The following is a 24,884-nucleotide window of genomic DNA, read 5'->3' as shown; positions in this document are numbered from 1 at the left end:
AATCTGAGTCTTGTAAAACATCATTTGAATTATACTCCAGACTCACGTATAATAGTGGCTAGAGTTTATGTTTCTTGACCCTCCCTCATCAAACATCCAAGGAGAACATGGAATTTTATATAAGTACATCTTAAATGAACCCTTCTTAAGTAAGACAAATTTCCATTATTTATTTCAAATTTCCTCTTACCCTTTATAAACCAAGTTGTATTTTCTGATCTTGTGACCAGGTTAATAGCTTTCAAAAGGTTATGATTAAAGTCTGTTGCACCAAACCCTTGAGAAAGTCTGATACTAACATTTTATGACTCCAGTAAGTCAGATTATACGTGTTATCATTTTCCCCCATGGAAACAGACTTTAAAAAGTATTTTCTTCATTTTACCTAACTTTTATTAAATCTTGGAAAAATTCTTAACTCAAAAAGGAAATAATTTTAAATGGCTTAATAGATTGGGGCTTTTATTCTCCCCTTCACAGATGGACCACCTCTTTTTTGTTCCCTGTGTTTTTTATTACAGAAGCTGGTTGTATATTCTTGTATCCAGAAATGACCAGCAGCTTTTAGAGCTTTGAATTTTACTGTTAGCCATCAGGGACAGAACAGGAACTATGTCCGCCCCCTGCTCGCACAGAACATCATTTCCTAATAGCAGGCAACCAGAACTTGCCTTAAAACACCTCCCAAGAGGCATCCTAGAGCACATCATTTAGAAACTCTGCATTCTGTTTAAGTAATTAATACCTCAATCAAATTTGTGCTAACATCAGTAGTCAGAAAAATTCATTAATTTTTTTTTTCCATTCCATGATCTATCAAACAAAAGATTTTTTAATTAAAAAATGTTATTTTTACAAGCTGGAAAGTGCAGCCAATGCATAATGGTTATAGAAACGTCCATTTCTTAACTGCCTGCTTTGAAGATTAACATGAGTTGATAATTCTACTTACTGTTTGCATGATGGCTTTTGATATGCATTAGAGACCTTAGACTTACATCCACATCCATGACACTCTCCGTGTCAATGAGACCATGTAATCAAGATGATTTTTGCTTTGCGGTTTTAATATAGAAGCCATGAATTGAATTCCTCCACTCACTCTTGCACTTAGAGGTAATCTAGAGGCTATAAGAATAGGCCAGGGACTTCCCTGGTGGCTCAGTGGTTAAGAATACGCCTACCAATGCAGGGGACACAGGTTCGATCCCTGGTCTGGAAGATCCCACATGCCGTGGAGCAACCAAGCCCGCGTGCCACAACTACTGAAGCCCACGTGCCATAACTACTGAAGCCCGTGCGCCTAGAGCCAGCGCTCCGCAACAAGAGAAGCCACTGCAATGAGAAGCCCTCACACCACAACGAAGAAGAGCCCCCGCTCGCCTCAACTAGAGAAAGCCCGTGCACAGCAACAAAGACCCAAGACAGCCAAAAATTTTTAAAAATTAAAAATTAAAAAAAAAAAAAGAATAGGCCAGTAGCATTAGAATGACTTGGGTGAATGTGAGTGAAAAATCTTGTCATTCTTATCTTGAGATACTATTGTCTAAGGTATAAGGGAAAACTTGGTTTACTCTATGTGTTCATCATTCATTCCTATAATTTTTATCAACTCAAAGTAAGCACCATTGTGCTTACAAGCACCTACAAGGCCATACACATGTGATCTCCCTACCCTCTCCAGAGCCCCATCTTCTACTACTTACCTATTGCCTCCTCAGTGTTCTTTGAACACACTGAGCATATGCCCACCTCTTGGCCTTGTACTTGCTATTCCCATGCCTGGAACATTCTTCCCCCTTCTACATGCATGACTGTCTTGCCTGACCTCTTTCAGGGCTCTATCCAAGAGTCACTTTATCCTAGGCCTTCACTGATCCCCCAATTTAAAATACCACCACATCCACTTCTCCCAATCCCTACCCCCCTATTTGCTTTAACACTTACCCCCGACACAACTTTATATTTTACTTGTTTATTTTTTTACTGTCTTTCTCCATTCACTAGACTACGCAGTCCAGGAGGGCATGCATTTTTATTAATTTTGTTCACTACTGTATCCCCAGTGCCTAGAACATTGCCTCACACTCGATGGGCATTCAAAAAACTGCTCAGTGGATGAATTCATGAATGAACCCAAAAGGATTCACTGAGCAATTACTGTGCCAGCTTCTGTGTATGATAAAAAAAAAAGACATGTAGAGTGAAGAAAGAAGTAACCTGACAATCACAACACAGTTGGTAAATTCTGGGAAAGAAGTGCTGTCATAGGGGTGCTTTGGAAAACAAAAGAAGGGGACCTAGCCCCAAGGGTGGAGGCACTGAGCCCTGAATTATGGAATGAGTGGAAGAGACAGGACCAGAGAGAAGAAGCCCATTAAAGGAACAGACAACCAGAGGTGCAGAGGTGTAGAGATGAGGAAGCAGGGCTTATGTGGCAAACTACAACTGTTACAAAAGCTTGAACTTTTCTCTCAAAATCCATGGAAAGCCATGGAAGGATTTTTCAGCTGAGGCAAGGTAGAAACCTGTAAGCCTTTTAGAAAGCTCCCTCGGGCAGCACTGTGTAGAAAGGGTTGAAGAAGACTGAAAACACAGTGGCTTTTAGATGGATGTCACAGTAGCTTAGGTGAGAGAGAAGCGGGTTGAACAAGAGCATGGCAATGCAGCTGAAGAAGAGGGCAGACCGGAGAATGTTCCTGAGTAAGTGTAGTATCTGGTGGACCCAGAGCCAAAGAGTAAACTATCACTCTCAGGCCCGAGTAGCGTGCCTTGAGTAAAGGCAATCACCAAATGGGAACTACAGTATTTCTTTAACTTACTTGACTGCCATATTCTACATAATATTCTACATCGTCTTTAAAAATGGAATCTAGCGGGGGTGGGGAAAACAGGAAAGAAAATCAGTGCACTGTGTAATTTCCTACCTGTTTATAACTTTTAAGTTTTCGTAGCTCTCCATAGTCTTTTCTGAAAGACCATGAAAATTAGGTGTAAACATTTATCTGCAGATAAGTGATGTCGTTACTCCACACTTAGAATTTTTCAGTGGCTCATTTGGTTCTTATCTTTTGAATAAGGCTATGTCCATTGTGCAAAATCCTTTAATGAAAAAAGTTAATACATTCTACATCACCCAGAGCCTATATTGAAATGAGTACATTTTAAGGTTTAAATTATAGTTTAACACTTCTGGAGTTAAACTTAAAGAAATATAGTTTAACATGTTGAGATTCTATATATTACACAGTTTCCAATCTTGAGACATATACAAAGAAATGATTACAGAAAATAAAAGAGACCAGATTATTCTCATCTTAATTGGTCATCTGCAAAGTATATGCAAATATAAAAGTGCCCACCAAGAAAATACCTAAGAAAGGAACAATTCATTGATAAAAATGGACTAAAAAGATTGACTCTTTGGTTTGGAAGACTATTTGATTCAAACTTTTTAAGACATGGGGATAACAATAATGGAATTATTTTAGAAATCTTAGAATACTAGAACAACTAGTTTTAATTTTAGGAATAATCAGATACACTAGCTTGACAAGTGAATAATGAATATATGACATTCTTCATCCAAGTCATTATTCAGGCTGAGACTATAAGTAAGTTTAAGAAAGATTAGATAAGTCAGTCAATGGTTCTATGGCATTTACCCATTACTTTATAAATTTGTATTTGTACTAGAAACTACAAAACTACTCAAATGTAGACATCTTAACCAACTGGTAGTAGCATACCCTAACTTCAAAATCAATTTTTGATCAGTGACGCTTTCATTTGTAAGCTTAAATTTATGACCACAGTGTCACAGATATATAATGGGACTATTAATCAGAGAATGCTCAAAAAATATATACATGAGCAAAATATTGATCAAAATAGCTATTTGTGTGTGTGTGTACGTACTCAAATGTATGTCTGTGCCTTATATTCAACATTGCTTTTTCCCAGTTCCTCTCTAAAACAATGACACTAACTTTGGCTTGTTACCATTTTTCCTGCCAGCGAGATCAAAGGAGTATATGCACATTTTTGGTAGCTGAGGATATATCCTTGGCAACATAGTTATGAAAATTTATAAGATATGTATTCACAATTCAAAATTAATATTGTCTTAAAAGCTGCTTTTATTTTTGGAGTTTAGCAAAAATGGCAGTAGTTTTCTAACAGTGAGAAAAATAATATATTTTTTATAGCCATCCTTTGACTTTTATTAACTACTGTGTTAAAATATACAACTAATATAATTTCATAGATTTCAGAGTTGTGAGTAATCTTTCTAAATCTCTGACTTACTGTGATGATGCAGCAAAGACCAGATTAGAAAATACCAGATATGTTCGTCTCTAGTTAAAACATTTGGTTTAAAATTTGCTCTTATTTTAATCTGAAATATTCCCTTCCAGGGTTATATATCAAATGTAATGAAATGCCCAATTTTAGTGAACAATATTTTTTCAAGCGGCAGTTAAGTTTTTAGCGGGAAACAAACCTGTTTGCATTGAACATATACTTTCTCAGTCTAAACATTGAATTAATGTACTTTTTGTTATATGATTTCCTTTCTAACATCAACACTTTAAAAAGTGAAATACTCTGGAGACACTAGGAAAAATGGAATCATAGGCAGTGATAAAACCCAAGTCTTTTCTTCACTCTCAGATCTCCTATCACTACAGCTTCCAAATTCTGCCTTTACTTAGCATTAACATTCACTTCCCAAACAATTTACCCAAGTAAGGAAATGATTACACATGTTTATGTGCTAAGGGGAAGGAACCAGTGCAGAGCGGGAGGCTCTGATACAGATGCAGGGATAATTGATTGAGAAAGAGCCCTGAGGGCGAAGGCAAGGATGGATTCCAGAGTCTACTGGATGCATTTGCCCAGTGGGAGGAGAACATCTTCCTCCTCTGATATAGTAAGGAGGCCCACATGGGTTTGAGTTGATGAGAGACATGATGTTGGGGGAATTTATGCCTGAGAGCCTCTGTTTTCTCTGCAAAATCTAAGACGTGGAGAATTTTAAATTGAAGGAGTGAGATAAGCAGAGAGAAAGTCAGACCACACAGATAGATGAGATAACAAGCTCTTTAAGAAGGTTGAGTAAATTGAAAAGGAATATATATGGCAAAATATTAACAATTGTTACATATAAGTGATGGATACATGGGTGTACATTATATTACTCTCCCTACCCTTTATTATGTTTTAAATTTTTTGTAATAAAAAGGAAAAAAGAGAAGAGTTCACTTTCTTGCAGTTCCTAGGCTTGTAGGCCAGTATTAATTTTTTCATATGTCTGACATTCAATGTCCTTGCCTTCAGTGTCACCGAGTCAATAAAACTACATCCTACATTTTAAAAAAGGAATCTATAAAGGTGATATTGCACAGTGTGCTCTCAGTAACCTAAAGCTGATTATTTGAGGAAATTGTTAGTCTTCCTGTGAGGATTACAAAATAATTTATGAGGAACAGATTCTCTGAATGTTCCTAAACATTGTGTATTTTTAATTAAAAAATTATGCATGACCAATTCTTCCTCTAATTACCACTCTAGTCCTTTTTTTATGTTACAGTCTGAATGTAAGATGCTGATTAACTGAAATGTCACACATTAAAAATAAGCTAGCCATTAGTTAAGTGTAATGGAATAAAGAGCTTTTTACATGGAATGATAGAGTACCTATAACTTTGTTAAAATATACTGAAATTAAAAGTATTTTTGAAAGAATTGGAAGAAAAGTGCTTAATATTTTTATTTAAAAATAGACATCAGAAGTCAGAATTACAGCTCTCTTTGTGCTCTTTTCTACCATTCCAAAGCCTGCCTTGCTCTAAATAAAGCCAACAGAATTCCAACACTGACTTTGTGGTCAAAAAATTGCTAAATCTCAGAACTGCCACATTTCCATTTTAAATGTAAATATTCCCATTCATCTTCCTAAATATTATATTTCTTCTCCTCTCCTCCCCTGCCCCAGTGTCATAGTTTATGCAACAGCTGACAGCATCTTTTGTTCCCTTTTCTGGTGCACATTACATGCCACAACTGACCTTGGCATCGCCTAGTTTGTAAACAAGTTTTTGTGCGGGTCAGTTGGCCGCATTTCATAAGAGGAAGAATAGAGCAAAACATGTTTCTTTGTAATGCCATTCAGTGATTTCCTTTGCAAATCTGCTTCCTGAAGTTTTGCAGATGCAGAAGTATAGAACGTGTCAGTGTGCTGGGAACTGCGTTGCATTTTAAGTGCTTCTAGTAACAACATCTCCAGCCTTCTATATGAGACTGACGTGATAGATTTGCAGGTATCTGAAGAAACAGATGCACTGAAATGGCAAAGATTCTTTCTGTTTTGTTTTAGTTGAAATATAGTTGATTTACAATGTTGTGATCCTTTTTTTTAAAGGAAAATGTCAGAATCCTACTGCATATGCTTAATGTTCTTCAAAAGAGAACAAGAGAGAAGAAAAGACCCATTGTGCACTTCCAACCGAAAATTTTCGTTTTCCTTGATGTACAAAACATCAGCATATTTCAGCATGACAAATATCAATAGAACCTTACAGAATAGGACAGTTTTAATCAGTCATTTAAGTTTAAATGGTTGCAATATTATGTTTATTGAATTGTTTTTCTTTTCTTAGGGTCCTCTGGGGCCTCCAGGACAAAAGGTAGAGTATAAATAATACTGTGAAGGTAATTATACTCCCATCGCCTAATGGCTAGTCAGAGAAGTGAATGGAATTAGCTACTGTAAGTCATGCCAAAGCAGTCTGGTTTGTGCATTCTGCTTTCTAAAAATACAGTCATGTAACGTTAGCCATTAGATTTCTAATTGACTCCATTATAGAAAAGTCAATAAATCCAGGGCAGACTCTTTTTAAGCTGTGTGCCAAACTTGTAGGTTATTGAGGTTTTAATTCAAATCCTGGTAAAACATCATGAGAAAACTTAGAATGTGAAGGGTCATAAGACATTGCAAATTAATTGCATGGTCTTGCACAAATATGTGATTGTTAAATGACTGTTAAACAGACCAGAACAAAGGAGATTCTTGTTGCTTGCTGGCTATATTTAAGTGGTCCACTAGTGTCTTCCTTTGCTGAGGTAACCCGAAAAGTGGCTTCCTGATTGTCATTTCAACGTTATCCAGAGCCGTCAGAATTAACCCTTTACATTCTGATGGAGAAAGTCTAGCACTTCTAAAATTACATCAATACTACAGTAGTAAATACATCCGTAGCAGGTAGATGGCGCTTTGCCAATAAAATATCACTAAGTCCCCATTCCCCATCACACCTCCCGCCCCATAAAGATGACAAAAAAGGATATTTAACCTGCAGAAAACTAAAGAAAATAATTGTATTACAACAGGTGGAAAAGTGATTATTCTTTATCTTTGCAATCCATCAAAGTTAGAGATGTTTTATCCCCCAAGCTTGGGCATGTGGCATCTGTTGAAACATAATCCCACAAACCAAGTAAAAGCCAATGCATTGTGAGACAACTTGTGTATAGGAACAATTTGTCCTTAGCAATAATGTCTCTATTAAGTATGGTGTGAAATTGTAAAGCTACCCTAATCCACATGCGACCAGGATGAAATTACTGCCTCAGGCTTCGGGAAGTCCTTTAATGACCCACTCAATATAATCACCAAGAAAGCACTAAGGAACTTGCTATCTCAATTTGTTTTGCATGTAATGACTATATTTTTAATAAACTTTATTTTTTAGAGCAGTTTTAGATCTATAATTACTATTTTAATTTTTTTCCATTATTCTTAAAGAAATTTAATATTATACAGCTACTAAGAAAAATCTGTTTTCTAGTGCTAAACAAAAAATAAGCACCTTCTATTTAAAAATGGTTTCTCCAGAACTTCAAAGGAAGGTGTGTGAAGGGAAATCACTATTTGAAAACATTTGTCAATGTTTCTGTATCCAGTTAAATGTCAGATTTTCTCAGGTAGTAATTAGCTTTCTTATTCTCAGTTCAACCACCTATGTCCAATCATTGTAATCACCCCAGTGCATGTGTGCACACTTCCAAGTGTGCATGCACATACACACACACACACACACACACACACAAGATAATATTTTATGTGTAGAAGTTCTGTTGTTCCTAGTTGGTGCTTAGCACTTACAACATCCTTACTAGTCTACTTTGGAAGATGTATTCACACTCACGTGGTTTAAACACACTCCCTGAGAGTCTCGGGGAAATGCTTTCAAATACAACAAATTTGAGTTTACAACATGGGTCCCTTATTTGTCTAACTGTGGAGCAAGTGGGTGTTATTTTACTTATTTTATTTAATTTCATGAAATTCAGGAGTTACTGCTACTGCTAGGCTTTTTCCAGATGAAACTAAGCATATTTAATTCTTTTTTTAAAAATATTTATTTATTTATTTGGTTGCGCTGGGTCTTAGCTGCGGCAGGTGGGCTCCTTAGTTGTGGCTCCAGGGCTCCTTGGTTGTGCCAGGCGGGCTCCTTAGTTGCAGCATGCAAACTCGTAGTTGCAGCATGCATATGGGATCTAGTTCCCTGACCAGGGATCGAAGCCGGGCTCCCTGCATTGGGAGCGCAGCGTCTTATCCACTGCTCCACCAGGGAAGTCCCGGCAAGTTTAATTCTTTTGTGTGTGTGTTTACATATTTATTTATTTATTTATTTATTTGTTTGTTTATTTATTTATTTATTTATAACATCTTTATTGGAGTATAATTGCTTTACAATGGTGTGTTAGTTTCTGCTTTATAACAAAGTGAATCAGCTATACATATACATATACCCCCATATCTCCTCCCTCTTGCATCTCCCTCCCACCCTCCCTATCCCACCCCTCTAGGTGGACACAAAGCACGGAGCTGATCTCCCTGTGCCATGTGGCTGCTTCCCACTAGCTATCTATTTTACATTTGGTAGTGTATATATGTCCATGCCATGTCTATTAAAAGCACCCAAATTTAGAGCTATGTGGCCTTCTGATAGCTCTAAATCTCAATTTATGATGTGAATTTCTTTAAAATCATATTAGCATTAAGTAGATATTTGCAAACGTGGTTAAATTTAACTTAATGGTTTTTGGGAAAGCTTGATGAATCTGTTTACATTATTGTATATTTGAACACAGTAGATAAGATCTGAAAAACATAGCCTCCCAGACATGTTTTTAGCAAGGTAAAGTTATGGCTAACATAACTAATAAAATATAAATTTAGAATTGAAATATTTTGTGATTATGATATCAATTTATTTCAATCATGTGTCTCCTTAGGGTTCTGTTGGAGCACCTGGAATTCCAGGGATGAATGGGCAAAAGGTGAGTTCTATAGAATATACTACTTTTGATCATTTGGAGAGGATTAAAGTCACAAAGTTTTTCTAGTCAGTAATGTTGGTAATAAGTTTATCTGCTCACAAAAATATTACATATACTTTTGAAATATAGGAATATTATGGGGCAAATGACTAAATTAGTTTAATTTTTAAACTAGTACATTAAATAGCCAGAAACTCTTAGAAAATTTTCCAATTTATTTTGATATGTATGAGACACAACTATATGTTTCTCATAAATATATTTGGAGTAAGAAAAATGCTGTGTTTAACATTAATTGTGATAAAATGCACTCTGGTTTATTCTTGTTATGGCAGGCTAATATGCATTATTTCTTTCATTAACAAAAGTTATTCCTACAGAGGGACCCTATTGGAATCTTGTGAATTCAGAAGCAAGCTTTTTTTTACTGTTAAGCAAAATTAGGAGTTAGACTTGCTAAGCTCTGGGAGTACACTTTTTATTTATTTATTTATTTATGGCTGTGTTGGGTCTTTGTTTCTGTGCGAGGGCTTTCTCTAGTTGCGGCAAGCGGGGGCCACTCTTCATCGCGGTGCACGGGCCTCTCACTATCGTGGCCTCTCTTGTTGCGGAGCACAGGCTCCAGACGCGCAGGCTCAGTAGTTGTGGCTCACGGGCCCAGTTGCTCTGCGGCATGTGCGATCCTCCCAGACCAGGGCTCGAACCCGTGTCCCCTGCATTGGCAGGCAGGCTCTCAACCACTGCACCACCAGGGGAGCCCTGGGAGTACACTTTTATTGTACTGTTAATAATGAAGGGAAAAAATTTAAGTAAACAAGAACCCACAGCTCTACATCGACATATCTATGTGCCTGTGTACATTTATTCCTGCAACATCCTTGCAGTTGGACAAAGCATCTAGCTGTATCCCACAGGTGGATCTGATATTCTGTGCTCCTCAACACTGCTGATTTGCTCTTCAATCTGGAACCTCTACAGAGACCAGGAAAGCCATTGTGGTGGCTACCAAAGCCGCTATCTGGGCCCGTCTACCAGGAGCCAAAGAGCTGAGCTAGGGGACTCTCCTGTCTCCCTCAGAGCTTTTGGACTGGCCCTTTGAAATCCTGTGACTCATCAGCTTGTCTTCCCAGAGGACTTTAAATCCATGCACTCTGAATTGAGTTCTGAAATCATAAGGAGCCCAACCCTTACAGAGTTCCTTGTGACCTCTCCCATGTTGTCCACATTTTCTTCTGCAATGAGACATAAACAATAACAATGTAAAACCTACTGAGTGGCTAAGAGCATGGCTCTGCCACTTAGAGACTGTGTGAATTTTGGCAAAGTCCTTGAATTCTCTGGCCTCAGTTTCCTCATGTGTAAAAGGGAGACAGTAGCAATTCCTACTTAATAAGGTTAATGTGAGGCTTAAATGAGGAAATAGGCATAAAGCCCTTATGACCATGTTTGATATTACTATTAAACTTTTCCTTCATCTCATTTTAGTGAAATTCTGGAAATTTGATTGACCTATGTTTTTGGTTTTTTAAAATTTTTATTTATTTATTCATTTATTTTTGGCTGCGTTGGGTCTTCGTTGCTGCCCGCAGGCTTTCTCTAGTTGCAGAGAGTGGGGGCTACTCTTCGTTGCAGTGCGCGGGCTTCTCATTGTGGTGACTTCTCTTGTGGTGGAGCACGGGCTCTAGGTGTGCGGGCTTCAGTAGTTGTGGCACGTGGGCTTCAGCAGTTGTGGCTCCGCGGACTCTAGAGCGCAGGTTCAGTAGTTGTGGCACACAGGCTTTGTTGCTCTGTGGCGTGTGGGATCTTCCTAGACCAGGGCTTGAACCCATGTGCCCTGCATTGGCAGGTGGATTCTTAACCACTGCACCACTAGGGAAGTCCCATGACCTATGTTTTAAGAGACTCTGTTTTTCCAGAATTTCTCGATTCCCAAGTGAAATTAGTGTTGTCAACCAAATCTTATGGTAGCCTGTGGTCCACAAATCAAATATTGGGCACTCATCAGTAGTTAAATGCCCATGTCACAGCCGTATTTTCCACTTAGTAAAATGTATATCCATTTGCTTCACAAATCCTGGTAAAGACAGAAGATTAACTTTCTATTTAGAATATTGCAGCTCATGGAGGGAAACATAAGCAAAAATTTGAAAGTGTATTCATTCTATGAAGAATTTGAAAATTATGTAACTCAAGATAATATTTAGAAAGGACAAAATATGCATATGACATAAATGCTGTTTTTAACATTTGGTGAAAAACAAAACTTGTATGCCTAAGGTTAATGTTTTGCTTTTTCTTTGTTTCTTTTCTTTTTCCAACTTTGAGACAATCGTGAAAATTCATAGAAACCTTTACCCTGAAACAAAACAACTTTAAAACTGTCACATATATGCTTATGAAGACTGCATATTCTTTATTTTTGCAAAGGAAATATGCAATTTCCTTAGCAAGAGAAAGGAATGTGACATTTTCTTGTCCTAGTCACCAAGTTTAAATTATATTTCAAGGAAACAGACAGTTAATATTTGCAGTTTCATGTCTTGTTATACATCTTTATAGCATTTTTAAAGTGTTTTCTGTAAAACCTAGGGAAGCTAAATGATTTCATACTTTTATGAAGGTATCAGCAAAATGTAGTTCAAGATTTTTTTTCCTACTCCATAGAACTTAACTAAAACTTTGTGTTAATCTTAGCCATTATCTAACATTTGTAATACTTATTACATCATCTTTAGGACAATAAGGTGCAAAAACATGAGTCCACTGAAAAAGCAGATCATTTAGACAGCAAAAACAAAGTTGAAAATGGAGTAATAATTCTATACTTAGAGCTATGAAATGTATCTTGGTTCTCTAGAATTTATTTTCCAGAAAGAGAGCTTACAATGACATTAATAATTTTTTAAAGCACCTCGATGTCCTTAAACTGTCTTAAGAAAAAAAATTCTTTGCACATCACAATTTCACTTTTTCCAAAGAAGTACTTTTGATGCTTAGAAGATCATTTTCAAGTAATGGTTAAGGATCAATATGATTTCTAAGCCATCAGAAACATGACAAATAACAACTAGAAAATAAAAAGATTTCTCTCTTGTAAAAAACAAAGAAGCTGGTTTAAGCAAATATTTTGTTAGTCTACCCCTAAAATATTTCCCATCCATTCAGATTGACAGAATTGGTGATTGGCTTTGGCCAATAACTTGGTGATGACATTTTTTTTTACATTATTTTTCTTTAAATTTTGGTCAACTTAATTGCTGATCTGAATATTTCGTATTTGTGTAATGGTCCTCCAGTTCTTCAGATCGTACGGGGAAAGAAGACTTACATAAGCAGTAACGTGGCATTCAACTCCAATCTAGCCCCTTCTGGCATCACAATCTATCAAGGGCTACTAAGCACTCTTCTCTGAAAAGTGGGAGGTGGTGTGGTATGTGGTCCTTGCAGTCTGAGAGAGAAGGCTTCAAGTCCTTGTCCTCCTTTGGGCAGGTTACTTAAATGTTTCTAAGGCTCCAGTGTAAGATATTAATATAGACTTTGCAGTATTAACTAGATAATGTATCTAAGTGAACATAATGTAGTAGGGGCTCAATAAATATTATCAAGTATCTGTAGTAGTATCACACTTTAAGAATTTCAACAAATGAGCCCTAGGCTTACCCTCAAGAAGGAAGTGAAACCAGTTGAATTTATGATGGGAAGAAAATGAAGATGCAAAGTCACATATGAAGGTAAAATATTTCTCTCTCCCCTGACTCTTTCTCCACTGATGCACCCCATTCCCAGTAGTTGGAATACAAATACTATAGATAAGGGAAAGAGAAAGAGGAAGACACATCTCACATTATTTTGAAAGCTCAGTCACCGGTGTGGGGTCGTGTAGGAGCGCTGACCTGGAGTTGAGAATTCTGTGCTCTTCCACTTCATGTGCAGCCTTTGAAAGTTCCTCTTCCTCTCTAGGCTCAAGGCGGCTTCATTTGTAGAATGAGAGAAAGGGCTGTACTAATTTATTTCTAAGTCTCTAAGAGATACTATGCATCCACAAAAAGTCACCCATGTCTCTTTTCCAATTCAACCAGCTTCTAGCATCCTCTGTCCCCAGTTCTGAAAGCAGTTGTTTCCACAATTTGGACTTCTTTCCAATAGCCAAAGCAGTTAGGGCAAATGTAATGATAGGTCTTACCTAAAAAAGTAAAATGTTGCCTTCTTTTCCTCTGGCTAATTGCACTGGGCACAAAAATTTCTGTAATTCTCATGAACATATCTTGTTGGTTCAGAGGTATAATAAACATTTTATTTGTGCCCCTTCATTCATTCTCTCTCTCTCTCTCTCTCTCTCTCTCTCTCACACACACACACACACACACACACACACACACACACATACTCACCCACACACACACATACACACACACATGCATGTATGAAGAGATGTATATCTGAATATTTGTCAATTAAACCCTACTTAGATACTGGAGAAGTGGGCTTTTAAAATTATTTTGTGGTAGAAGCATTTTTTAGACTAAAGAATCCTTTGACAAAATAAATTGCTGTCTGTAATTTTTGTTTCTATATATATTATGTATATAATTTGTGTTCGTATATATATTTATATATTATGTGTATTTAAATATATATAGGTATATGTATCTATATATATATATCAACTCTTAATAGATGTTATTAGAACCCTGCTTTTTTCTACTGTTTTCACATTTTCACATTAATTGGCATACATAAGAATAAATCATCATTATGACAATATATTTGAATAGCAAGCAGTGCCCAGCACTGTGCAAATGCCATAGGAGAAGAGATCTGGGGGTAATGATAGGGCACATTAAAGGTCTACTTTGTGCAGCTCTCACATCCTTGTCTCTGTTACCATAAAATTAATGTTAAAGAGTTTCAGGATTAAAAGCAAATTATTTTGTCTAAACAAGCTAGAATTTTTCTGAGGATCCAGAGTCATAGTTTTGCTTCCAAAGCAAAAGATAAATATCAGATGATCTTGTTTCATGTATTTTTCAAATACTTTCTATAGTTTATTATATTTAAATCTTCAAAATACAATATAAATTAAATATTGATATTAGTGTATCATCTTGAATCTATCCCAGATAGCTATATGATTTTTAAGTAACATTAAAATTTAATTAGTTTATCGCTGTGGTATTAAGAGTTCCTTTTCATCTCTTATCCATGAGTCTCACAGTTCTCCACTGACATTAATCCTCACAGCATACTTCTAATGGTATTTTTATTGTAAGTATATTTAGAGAACAGATAAATGGAAGCTCTCAGACTTCCAAAGGTCAAGCTGTTGATTCAAGTCTATAGAGTGAGCTATATACAATGAACTCAATATTTTTTATCCCTTATTCACTTTCTGTAACCACTGAATGAACTCTTTTCTTTTGCTACCTTGACTTTATCATTAAAATGTCTGAATTAAATTCCTAAAGGATTTAAGTATGTTGTAGTTCTGCTTATATCCTGGCTAGTTAGTGTAAATTTACCCAGTGATCTTTTACCCAATATATTTATAACTTTCCAGTTTTAGACTTTAAGAAAAGATATAGCGAGTAAATGAAGTGATTGATTTTTGATTCCAGATTAATTAATAGTTTAGGGAAATTGTCTTAGAGCAATTTAATACTTTGCAGGTTAAAGTTGAGTGTTAAATTATTTTTATTAATTTTTCTGTCTTTTGAAGTTATTGGCTATGTACATTAGAATTCTAGGAATACATGACTGTGTTTTCTCTGGTAACTATGGTAATAGGATGCTTTCTATCTTCTTGAAGAAACATCATCACTTTCCTATTACAGAATATTTCTCTTTTTTCCAGTTTTATTGAAATATAATTGGCATATATCACTGTATGATTTTTAGGTATATAGCATAAAGGTTTGACTTACATACATAGTGAAATGACTACCACAATAAGTTTAGTTAACATTCACCATCTCATATAGATAACAATAAAAAGAAATGGAAGAAAAAAAAGAAAAAAATTTCTCCTTATAATGAGAACTCTTAGGATTACTCTCTTAACAACTTTCATATACATCATACAACAATGGTAACTATAGTTATCATGTTGTACATTATATCTTTAGCATCTTATAATCCGAAGTTTGTACCTTTGGGGAAGGTCACCTTCCTGAAGTGGTCACCTTCCGTCAATTCCTCCTCTACCCAAAACCTCCAAGCCCCAACCTCTGGGAACTACAAATCTGATCTCTTTTTCTATGAGTTTGTTTTTTTGTTGTTTGTGTTTGTTTGTGTTTGTTTTTTTAGCTTCCACATAAAGGTGAGATCATAAAGTATTTTTGTCTTTCTCTGTCTGACTTATTTCACTTAACATAATGCCCTAAAGGTCCATCCATGTTGTCACAAATGGCAGGATTTCCTCGTTTATTATGGCTGAACAATATTCCGTTTTCTATGTGTATACACCATAACTTCTTTATCCATTCATCTGTGGATGGACACTAGGGTCGTTTCCATGTTTTGGCTATTGTAAGTAATGCTGCTGTGAACATGGAGTGCAGATATCTTTTTAATTTAGTGTTTCCATTTCCTTTGTATATATTCCCTGAAGTGGAATTGCTGAATCATGTGGTAGTTCTATTTTTAATTTTTTGAGGATCCTCCATACTGTTTTCCATAGTGGATGCACCAATTTACAGTCCCACCAACAGTGCACGAGTGTTCTCTTTTCTCCACATCCTCATGAGCTTTTGTTATCTCATGTCTTTTTTGATGATAGCCATTCTGACAGGTGTGATGCGATATCTCATTGTGGTTTTGATTTGCATTTCCCTGATGATTAGTGATGTTGAGCATCTTTTCATGTGCCTGTTGGCAATTCATGTACAGGATCTTTCATATAGTAAAATCACATCATCCCTGAGTTCTATGCATATATTCTCAGGCATTTTTATATACGAGCTTACTCTTAAAGGGACTTTTCACTCACTTTTACTTGTTAAGTGAAACAAAAGTTATTTCTTTTCTTTATATAATTAATTTTAAGTTCTTTTATAAGGGGATAAAAAGTTGGTTGAAAGAAGTACTGTAATGCTGGCTTGAAATAAAGCAATTATAGTAATTAATTTTTAAAAAAACACTTTCCCCCTGACTTCATTTAGGCATGTTACTATAAAAGTTAATACTAGTTATCATTCTGCTAAAGGGTAATATTGGGAGAGGGAAGACTAAATAGTTGAGGAAATGGTATTGGTGGGGGAAGGGGTGTGAGAGGAAGGAAAGCTGATCACAGACTGTTGCAAAACAAAGCAACAATGTAAGGGAAATGTGTTTGAATGAATTATGACATCATCAAGTCCACTTATTTTCCATTTTAGTTGAAAAGACACTATATTTAATAGATGAGATCACCAAAATATTATTTACTAGATCTGATTAAACTGCATATATAATCTGGTGATTTTTTTAAAAACTTACCTTAAACGTTTTCATTGATTTATTTACCAATTCCTTCAATCTTCCATTCAACAAATCTTTCTTCAGCCTTTACTACTAAGTACAAGGCACCATCTGAGCACTGACATTAACGCTGTCTCTGCCCTCATGGAATTTCAGCCTATGGTGGATAAGGACATTATATGAAGTTATACTAAAAATCTGTTAAATGGCAATGCTGTTAAGTACTACAGTGGGGGAACACAGTACAGCCTGGCCTGGTGTAAAAGGGTCAAGTAATGTTTCCCTGAATAGGCGACTTTAGGTGTAACTTAAACAGTGAACAGCAGTTGGTAAAGGGAAGAGAAAATATCACTACGTTGTAGTACCTACAGTTCAAGTTAGACAACCTTGGTCTTAGAATTTTGTTCCTAAAACACCATATTATTAACCATTTTAGGGTTTTTGTATTCATCTTGGACTACTTTTTTTCCAAGTTTCTTACCACTAAAATAGTAAGTCAGTATAAATCACAAAGCCTGTTCTTGTATCATTAGATCTGATCTCTGAATGACATTCTTGATTTTGCAATTTGCATTAAAAATAAGGCTGCAATGAAATAACTTATTGTGACAATCATAACAGCTTAACATTTACCCAATTCCATCTGTTTGATACTAGGCCACATTGCCAAGGGGATAGGAACCATTACCCAATTATGAAACAGCATCAGTGGGGTTAATTTAGGAGAAATTGAATTTCTTTCAGGATCTTCTTCTCTGTCTTCTCTGCCCAATGCAGAGAATAGAAGAGTGCAGTATGTAATACTAACATGTATTTAGCATTTACTAACTGTCAGGCACTGTCCTAAGTTTACCTCACTTATTCCTCACAGCAATCCTATGAAGTGGATACTATTATTATCTCCATTTTATTAATGAGGAAACCAAGGCGCAGAAAGGATATTTTGCCCAGGGTCACTGAGGTGTTTGTAGTGGAGTTCAACTTCAAAGCCAGTTTGTTGTCTCCAACTGTTAAGAGTGTGGATTTTAAATTCAGAAAATTCCAGCTTTGCTGTTCAGTATATGTATGATCTTGGACAAGTTACTTTCCTTCTCTGAGCTTTAGTTTCTTCATTTGTCAAATGATGATTGTCATGTTTACCTCAAAGTTTAATCGGACAAAATAAAGGACGTATAGAATGTTAACTGTTTATTTTAAAACATTATTAAATAAGAGCAGACTATTTTCCACTTTGAATTGGGGGCATTAAGAACTCCATGACTCAGAAACCTGCTGGGTGTATAAGTGAATGCTAGTAAGAACTATTATCTCTTTCTACTACTTTTCACTGATCTTTAGAGTTTTTCCCGTTAGACATAACCATTGACCATTTCTACGAATAATTAGGCACATCTCTTCCGAGTGAAAAGAATAATTTATCATTCAAACTATACATAGATTTATTATTAGGAACTATACTTCAGGAAAGAAGAAATTACCTGGGTTTTTAAACTTTATAAAAGGGTATATTATCACGGGCATGTTATGTTGCAAGTCATAGAATACTTAACAGAACTAGTTTTGTTTGTTTTTTTTTTAAATAAATTTATTTATTTATTTATTTATTTATGGCTGTGTTGGGTCTTCGTTTCTGTGTGAGGGCTTTCTCTAGTTGCGGTGAGCGGGCGTCACTCTTCATCGCGGTGCGCGGGCCTCTTACTATCGCGGCCTCTCTTGTCGCGGAGCACAGGCTCCAGACGCGCAGGCTCAGCAGTTGTGGCTCACGGGCCTAGTTGCTCCGCGGCATGTGGGATCTTCCCAGACCAGGGCTCGAACCCGTGTCCCCTGCATTGGCAGGCAGACTCTCAACCACTGCACCACCAGGGAAGCCCCAGAACTAGTTTTTAAAAGAAAGGTATTTATTGGTCATGTAACTTGAAGGTCCAGCACTAATGCAGGCTTCAGCGCTGCTTTGTCCTGGCACCCAAACCTCATCACTAAAAACCCAGTTCTTCCATCTTGTCACTCTGTCTTTCACGTTGCTGCCTTCACTCTAATTCCTACTCTCCTCTTGGTTGGAAGGCTGCCAATCATGCCTGGGGCCTCATTCTTTCCTATCTACATTCAGAGAGGGAATGAGAGTCTTTCCCCAAACATCCAACACCGCTTTTGAGTTTCTTTGTCATTGGATACACAGAAGTCCCCGCCTCTTCCTCATTCCTGCACTAGGGGAATATCAGATGCTGATTAGCTATTGCTACTGCAGTTCCTTTTCTAGCAGCCCTAGTCATGCACAAAGTTGCAATAAACACTAATTATCTAATTTAGAAGAGATTCGTGTAACACACGAGAGCTGAACAAAGTGTGTTGTATCTGACTTATTTCAGTCCTAACAACCTCTTCCACGTCACATACCCCCTTCATCCATTTTGATATTTTGTCTTCCTAAAACATGTCTTTATTCTTAATCTTTTTTTTCCATAAGAGTACACGCAGAGAACGATTTCTCTGATACACGTAAAAGAGACCCCCACCCCACACTGTGACATCATGCTCCCAGGCTGGTTTTTACACCTTTTATAAGTTATTTAAAAGGGAATACTGTACAATGTTTCCCTTAGACCCAGGCAGTGTTTCTCTTCACCCTCCTTTGTCCCTCTTACGTTGGGTCCGTCCCCATGGGGTGAGAAGTCCACAGGGCCAAGGAGACATGCCCACTCAAAGCCCAGATCCCTGCTTCTAGATCACAGCCCAGGTACCCAGGACCCAAGAATTCCTGCCTCTGTTGTGCTGAGTCTGCTTCCATTGCCCGTAGTGGCCTCTTCCCCAGGTCCATTGTCCCAAGGGTGAACCACACAGCTGGCGTGTGCGCCTGTACACCTGTGAGTGGCCTGGAGCAGCTATTGGTAGGGAGCTGTGGGCAGAGCTTGCAGGCCGTGGTGTCCACACGCAGCCCCAAAGTCCCTTCTTGATGAATAAGAGAACTGGGGTTGGGAAGAGAGGGGAAGACATTAGCAGGGAGGGTTGAGATGGGGGGTCATCCATGTGTACTTTTCACTAGACCTTCACATTTTAGGGGTGTGCTCAAGGCAGATCATTCTTCTCTCCTGTAAATTTCATCCAGATAAACTCAACTTAGCTATTTTCTGTGACCCCTAAATTCTTAGCTATCTCTTTGCATTTGAATTTCTTTGTTCAAATTATATTTTGTACATTTCTGTCTACGTTAGCCGTACAAAAAACGTGAATAAAAGTGTCAACCACAAACTTATTTCTGAAATAGTCCATACTGTAGCACTATTGATACAACTATCATGTTTTCTTATTTTAGACATTTGTACTTTTTTTAAAAGCATAATGAAGGTTTGGTTATTAGGTTTAGTTTAGGTATTACTTTAATCAGTTTAGGACCCATTTCAGTAAATTATCTGAAATAGAATATTTTCATTAAGTTTCTGGCTGATAGAATGGTCTACTTTTCTACTATTATTCATATTACCAAGGTGGACAAAGAGATTTTAATTTTAGGGAGGGAGTTTGCTGACTGGATAAACGAGACAAAACTCCCCTACAGGGATGCCGGTTCTTTGGTGCACAACCAACCCAACAGAAAGCTCAAAGAATTTTCTGTTTCTCTTTCACCAAGTAACAAAGCATCTGCCTCCAGGAAAGAAACAGAAGAAGCATTAGGCATTGAGTACGCAAGTAGGAGCTAAAAACTACTGAATTGCTCCACATAAGAGAGGGTGAAGCTGAATTCCCAGGATGGTTGAGGAAGGAGGGAAGGAAGGAGGAAGGTGAGGTGGAAGGGGGAGAGAGGAGAAGGCAGAGAGATGAGGAAAGTCTGAGTGCTCTGTAATGGGACACCTTTCAGGAACCCCAGGTATTCAATCCTGAGCTCACAAAAGACCTGAGGAGATGCAGACCTACTAGAGAATGGACTTGAGGATATGGGGAGGGGGAAGGGTAAGCTGGGACAAAGTGACAGAGTGTCATGGACATATATACACTACCAAACGTAAAATAGATAGCTAGTTGGGAAGCAGCCGCATAGCACAGGGAGATCAGCTCCGTGCTTTGTGACCACCTAGAGGGGTGGGATAGGAGGGTGGGAGGGAGGGAGACGCAAGAGGGAAGAGATATGGGGACATATGTATATGTATAACTGATTCACTTTGTTATAAAGCAGAAACTAACACACCATTGTAAAGCAATTATACTCCAATAAAGATGTTAAAAATTAAATAAATAAATAAATAAATAAATAAAATGAATCATGTCAAAAAAAAAAAAAGACCTGAAGAGAGTGAATTTCTTGAGGCAACTGGTGAAGAACCAACTGACCCATCTGAATTGGTCTGGGGCAAAACAGAGATGACACATACAGATGAAAGAACTCAAGCAGAGGGGTGGGAAAGCAAATCCTAGACTTCCATAGCTGGTGAAATTGGGACTTGAGGCAAGTTTAATCAGATGTCTGAGGAATCTTCCTTTATGCCACCATTGACATGCTTAGTCCAACAACAACAACTAATAATAATAATAAAATAAATTTTAATCCTTTAGATCTGGGAGAGGGTAAGCATTTAATCTCCCTCCACACACTGCATAGAATAAAAGCTGAGCCCCACAGAAGCTCAAGCAATTTGCTCTGTGTCCCAGGACCAGAAGTAGAAAACCTGGGATTAGACTGGAGGCTTCCTGAAGCAGCTTTCTCATTTTTTGCAAAAATTGAAGACAAAAGAAACATAATAAATATGAATGAGTTCTTTAGACACAAGTTACTCAGATAGAGGAAACACAAGATGGGGAATCGGAAGACCTGGGTTCTAATCTCACATCTGCCTCTTTGCAGCTCTTTGCTTCTGGAAAAGGTACTTCCCCTTTCTGAATGCGTTTCTTCATCTATTAAGAATGGCTGGCTTGGTTCCTTTCAACTAAAATATTGCCCTTGGGATTTCCCTGGCGGTCCAGTGATTAAGACTCTGCACTTCCACTGCAGGGGGCATGGGTTCGATCCCTGGTCGGGGAACTAAGATCCCGCATACCACGCGGTGCAGCCAAAAAAAAAAGAAAAAAATATATATATTGCCCTATTTTGTGAGTGCTTCTGCTTAGGGAGAAGCAGATGTTAGAATGAGTTCATGAGGTAAATGATGACACATGTAAGTTTTCTGGGAAAGTTGAGATGACATGATAATTCATACAACCAGCGTTGCCCCAGCTACTACTTGCCCTTCACTGAGACACATGGGGCGAGGGAAGGAGCAGACGGAAGAGGGGAGATAACCTAATAGATGGAAGTATTTCTAATGGCCTGGTCTCTGTACCCACAGGCACAACTGTTGGAGCCTTTAGTCCTCTAGGCAACCACTCTTCCCCTGACAGAGTCCCGGAGGGCCTCAGGGCTTTTCCTCGGCAGCAGTGAAAGTTCTGCTCATTCCCGGCACCCTGCCCTTTACGTGACTCCTCCCCTCCACTAACTCCCGCCCTTCACTGACCCCAGGCTCGTCCTCTACTTTTCAGTTCTGCTTCAGACTGACCTGCGGGACATGGACATGTCACTGCTGGGTTAACATCTCTCCCATCTTTTTCCTGGGTCCCTGTCTCTTTTCTCACCGCTGTCTTTCGCCATAGTCCAGACAAAGAGCCATCTCTTGCCACCAGATTTATAGGTCTTTTCCAGTTTCCCAGCAGAAAAGTCTTGCTGTCTTCACCTCTTACCAGGCCTGTAAGGGCTTCACATTTTCATATAGGCTTAATGTCTTCACGTCTCCTGTGTTCATCCATTCCTCCAACGTGGATGTACTGAACAATTATTATGTGTTAAGGTACAGTTTCTAGACAATGTGGAAAGAGGAGTGAACTAAGCAAAGTTCGTATTCTAGTGGTGGAGAGGCGGTGGGAAATCCGGTCGCCAAGTAAAATACAGAAGGCTCAATCAAATTTGAATTTCAGATAAACAACCCATCATTTTTCATGTGATATGTCCATTCAATATTTGGGACACACTTAATTAAAAATTATTTGTTGTTTATCCGAAATTAAATTTTAGCTGGGCGTCTTGTATTTTTATTTGCCAAGTCTGGCAATCCTAATGGGGGTGACAGAAAAGGAACAAAAAAATTCTCCCTTAGGTGGAAATTAGTGCAATGGAGAAAGCAAAGTAAGATAATGGGTGGGCATAGGGAGTGGTGGTGTGTGGTGGTGGGTATTCCAGGCAACCCCTGTAATAAGGGGACAGTTGCTCCAAGGCTGAGAAGGTGAGAGAGTAAATCCCTGGATATCAGAGGGAAGGTGGTCCACGGGAGAGAAGCCCAAATGCAAAGACCGTGGGCCGACTCCTGCCTCGCATCTTGAAACAAAGAGTTCAATGTGGCTGGAGTGGCAGAAGGTGAGGTTAGAGAAGCAACAGGGCCAGACCTTGCAGGGGCCCTTATTCCGAGTGCGATGGGACAGGCTTGGAGAGAACTGAGCGAAGTAATTATAAGTTGACTTGTTTTTAGGAGAATGTTGGAGGCCGGTGGGTGGCACGGAGGTGGGTAAGGAGGTCCCTAGGGTCAGCCTCTACCCCCGCGCCACCTGTGGCTCCCCTGGCCCCCCAGCAGCGTCTGCTCCAGAGCAGCCCTTCGCTCTCAACCCCACACACACTACCTTCCTTGGCAGAGTCCAGTGGTGGATTTTAACTCCACGATGGCGTCTCCATTCTGAAGTCTCGCCGTACGTTGACTTGATTGAATACTGATGTGCTCTTTCCCTGCTTTTAAAGGCTTCTGGTTCATCGTGTCTTCTAATAATTATATAATTTTATAGTTTAAACTAATGCTGTTTGATAGAAACATAAAGCAAGCTCCAAATACAAGCCACAAATGTAAATGTGAATTTTCTAGTAACCACATTTTTTAGGTGTTTAAAAAGCAGTTGATATTAATTTTAATAATATATTTTATTTAACTAAATGTATCTAAAACTATCATTTCAACATCATATAAATTAATATTTTAAGATTAATAGTATTCACATTATTAATATTTTACATTTTTTTTTTTTACAACTGAGTCTTCAAAATTGTATTTTATACTTATATCACATCTCAAAAACTAGCCTTATTTCCAGTGCTCAAGAGCCACATGTGGCTAGTGGTACCATATTGGACAACACGGGTTTAAACTCTGCTCATTTTCAAGGTTCATCCCATGCCTAAGTCTTTATGGCATGGAAACGGGGCGGGAGGGTGGGTGGTCAAAGAGAAGTGGGACAATTGCCTAGGGAGCAAATGGGATCAAATAATGTGGGACTGAGAACATTTTTCCATTGAAATTCTAAATACATTGGTGCTAGACATCTGTAAACAACAACAACAAATAAATTACCAATTTATGGTTATTCAGTTTAGTTAGTGTAAAAATCTAATACGGACTACTCTGATTTCATTATGGCTGTGTAGCTTAATTTTTGGTGTTTGATTCCAACTTGTCCTTCTACTTTGTGCTATTTAATGCCAGGTTGTACAGTTCTAAATGTATTGAACTATAACATCATCAAAGATTCGCTTCTTGTTGAATGCAATGATTGACAATCTCCAATATACAAGTGGGTTGTGTTTTAGATTTTACATATATATATAGACAACATATATAGAAAAAAACTGATGCATTAGTTCAGTGGGTCAACCCACACAAACTTATGTAAAAAGGTGGAGCTAAACTGTAATATTATTAGAGTAAACTGGATCTCCCTTAAGTCCAGTTTCTTAAACTAGGGGTGTGTGTACCCCTGGGAGTTCATGGAAGTGGGCTGGAGTACAAAAAGACAAAGGATTTATTTAGAGCATTCATAACACTTGAGGTTTGGAGCAAGGATTCTTATTTTATAGTTTTGTGTGGTAAAATGCTACATTTCTAGAAATTTCAAGGTAAAATATGTTGGTCATTTTCTACCTCCTACCTTCGCCCAAGTTTCTATTCATCCTCACTGGCATTAGGGGACTAGGGTGGAAGACTAAACTCAACTGAACTAGAGAGAGAGAAAATAAATATGAATGGAGAGCAGAAACTCCATTTTCCTGACTCTTCCCCAGATAGTTCTAACTGGAAGTCCCT

The 24,884-nt window shown here is 37.8% G+C and overlaps 1 protein-coding gene across 7 annotated transcripts in view; it reads left to right on the top strand.

The window, feature by feature from the left end:
- Window positions 1-24,884, top strand: part of COL25A1 (collagen type XXV alpha 1 chain) — a 478,809-nt gene that overhangs the window by 361,981 nt on the left and 91,944 nt on the right. For all 7 annotated transcript variants that reach the window (XM_036853780.1, XM_036853776.1, XM_036853781.1 and 4 more), the window contains exons 11-12: window positions 6,663-6,689; window positions 9,304-9,348. In XM_036853780.1, coding sequence (XP_036709675.1) covers window positions 6,663-6,689; window positions 9,304-9,348 — 72 coding nt within the window. The remainder of the gene's footprint in view (window positions 1-6,662; window positions 6,690-9,303; window positions 9,349-24,884) is intronic.

The sequence above is a fragment of the Balaenoptera musculus genome, chromosome 5 (genome assembly GCF_009873245.2).
Source record: "Balaenoptera musculus isolate JJ_BM4_2016_0621 chromosome 5, mBalMus1.pri.v3, whole genome shotgun sequence".
NCBI lineage: Eukaryota > Metazoa > Chordata > Mammalia > Artiodactyla > Balaenopteridae > Balaenoptera > Balaenoptera musculus.
The sequence above is the reverse complement of the archived record's forward strand: the minus strand, read 5'-3'. Positions and strand labels throughout refer to the sequence as shown.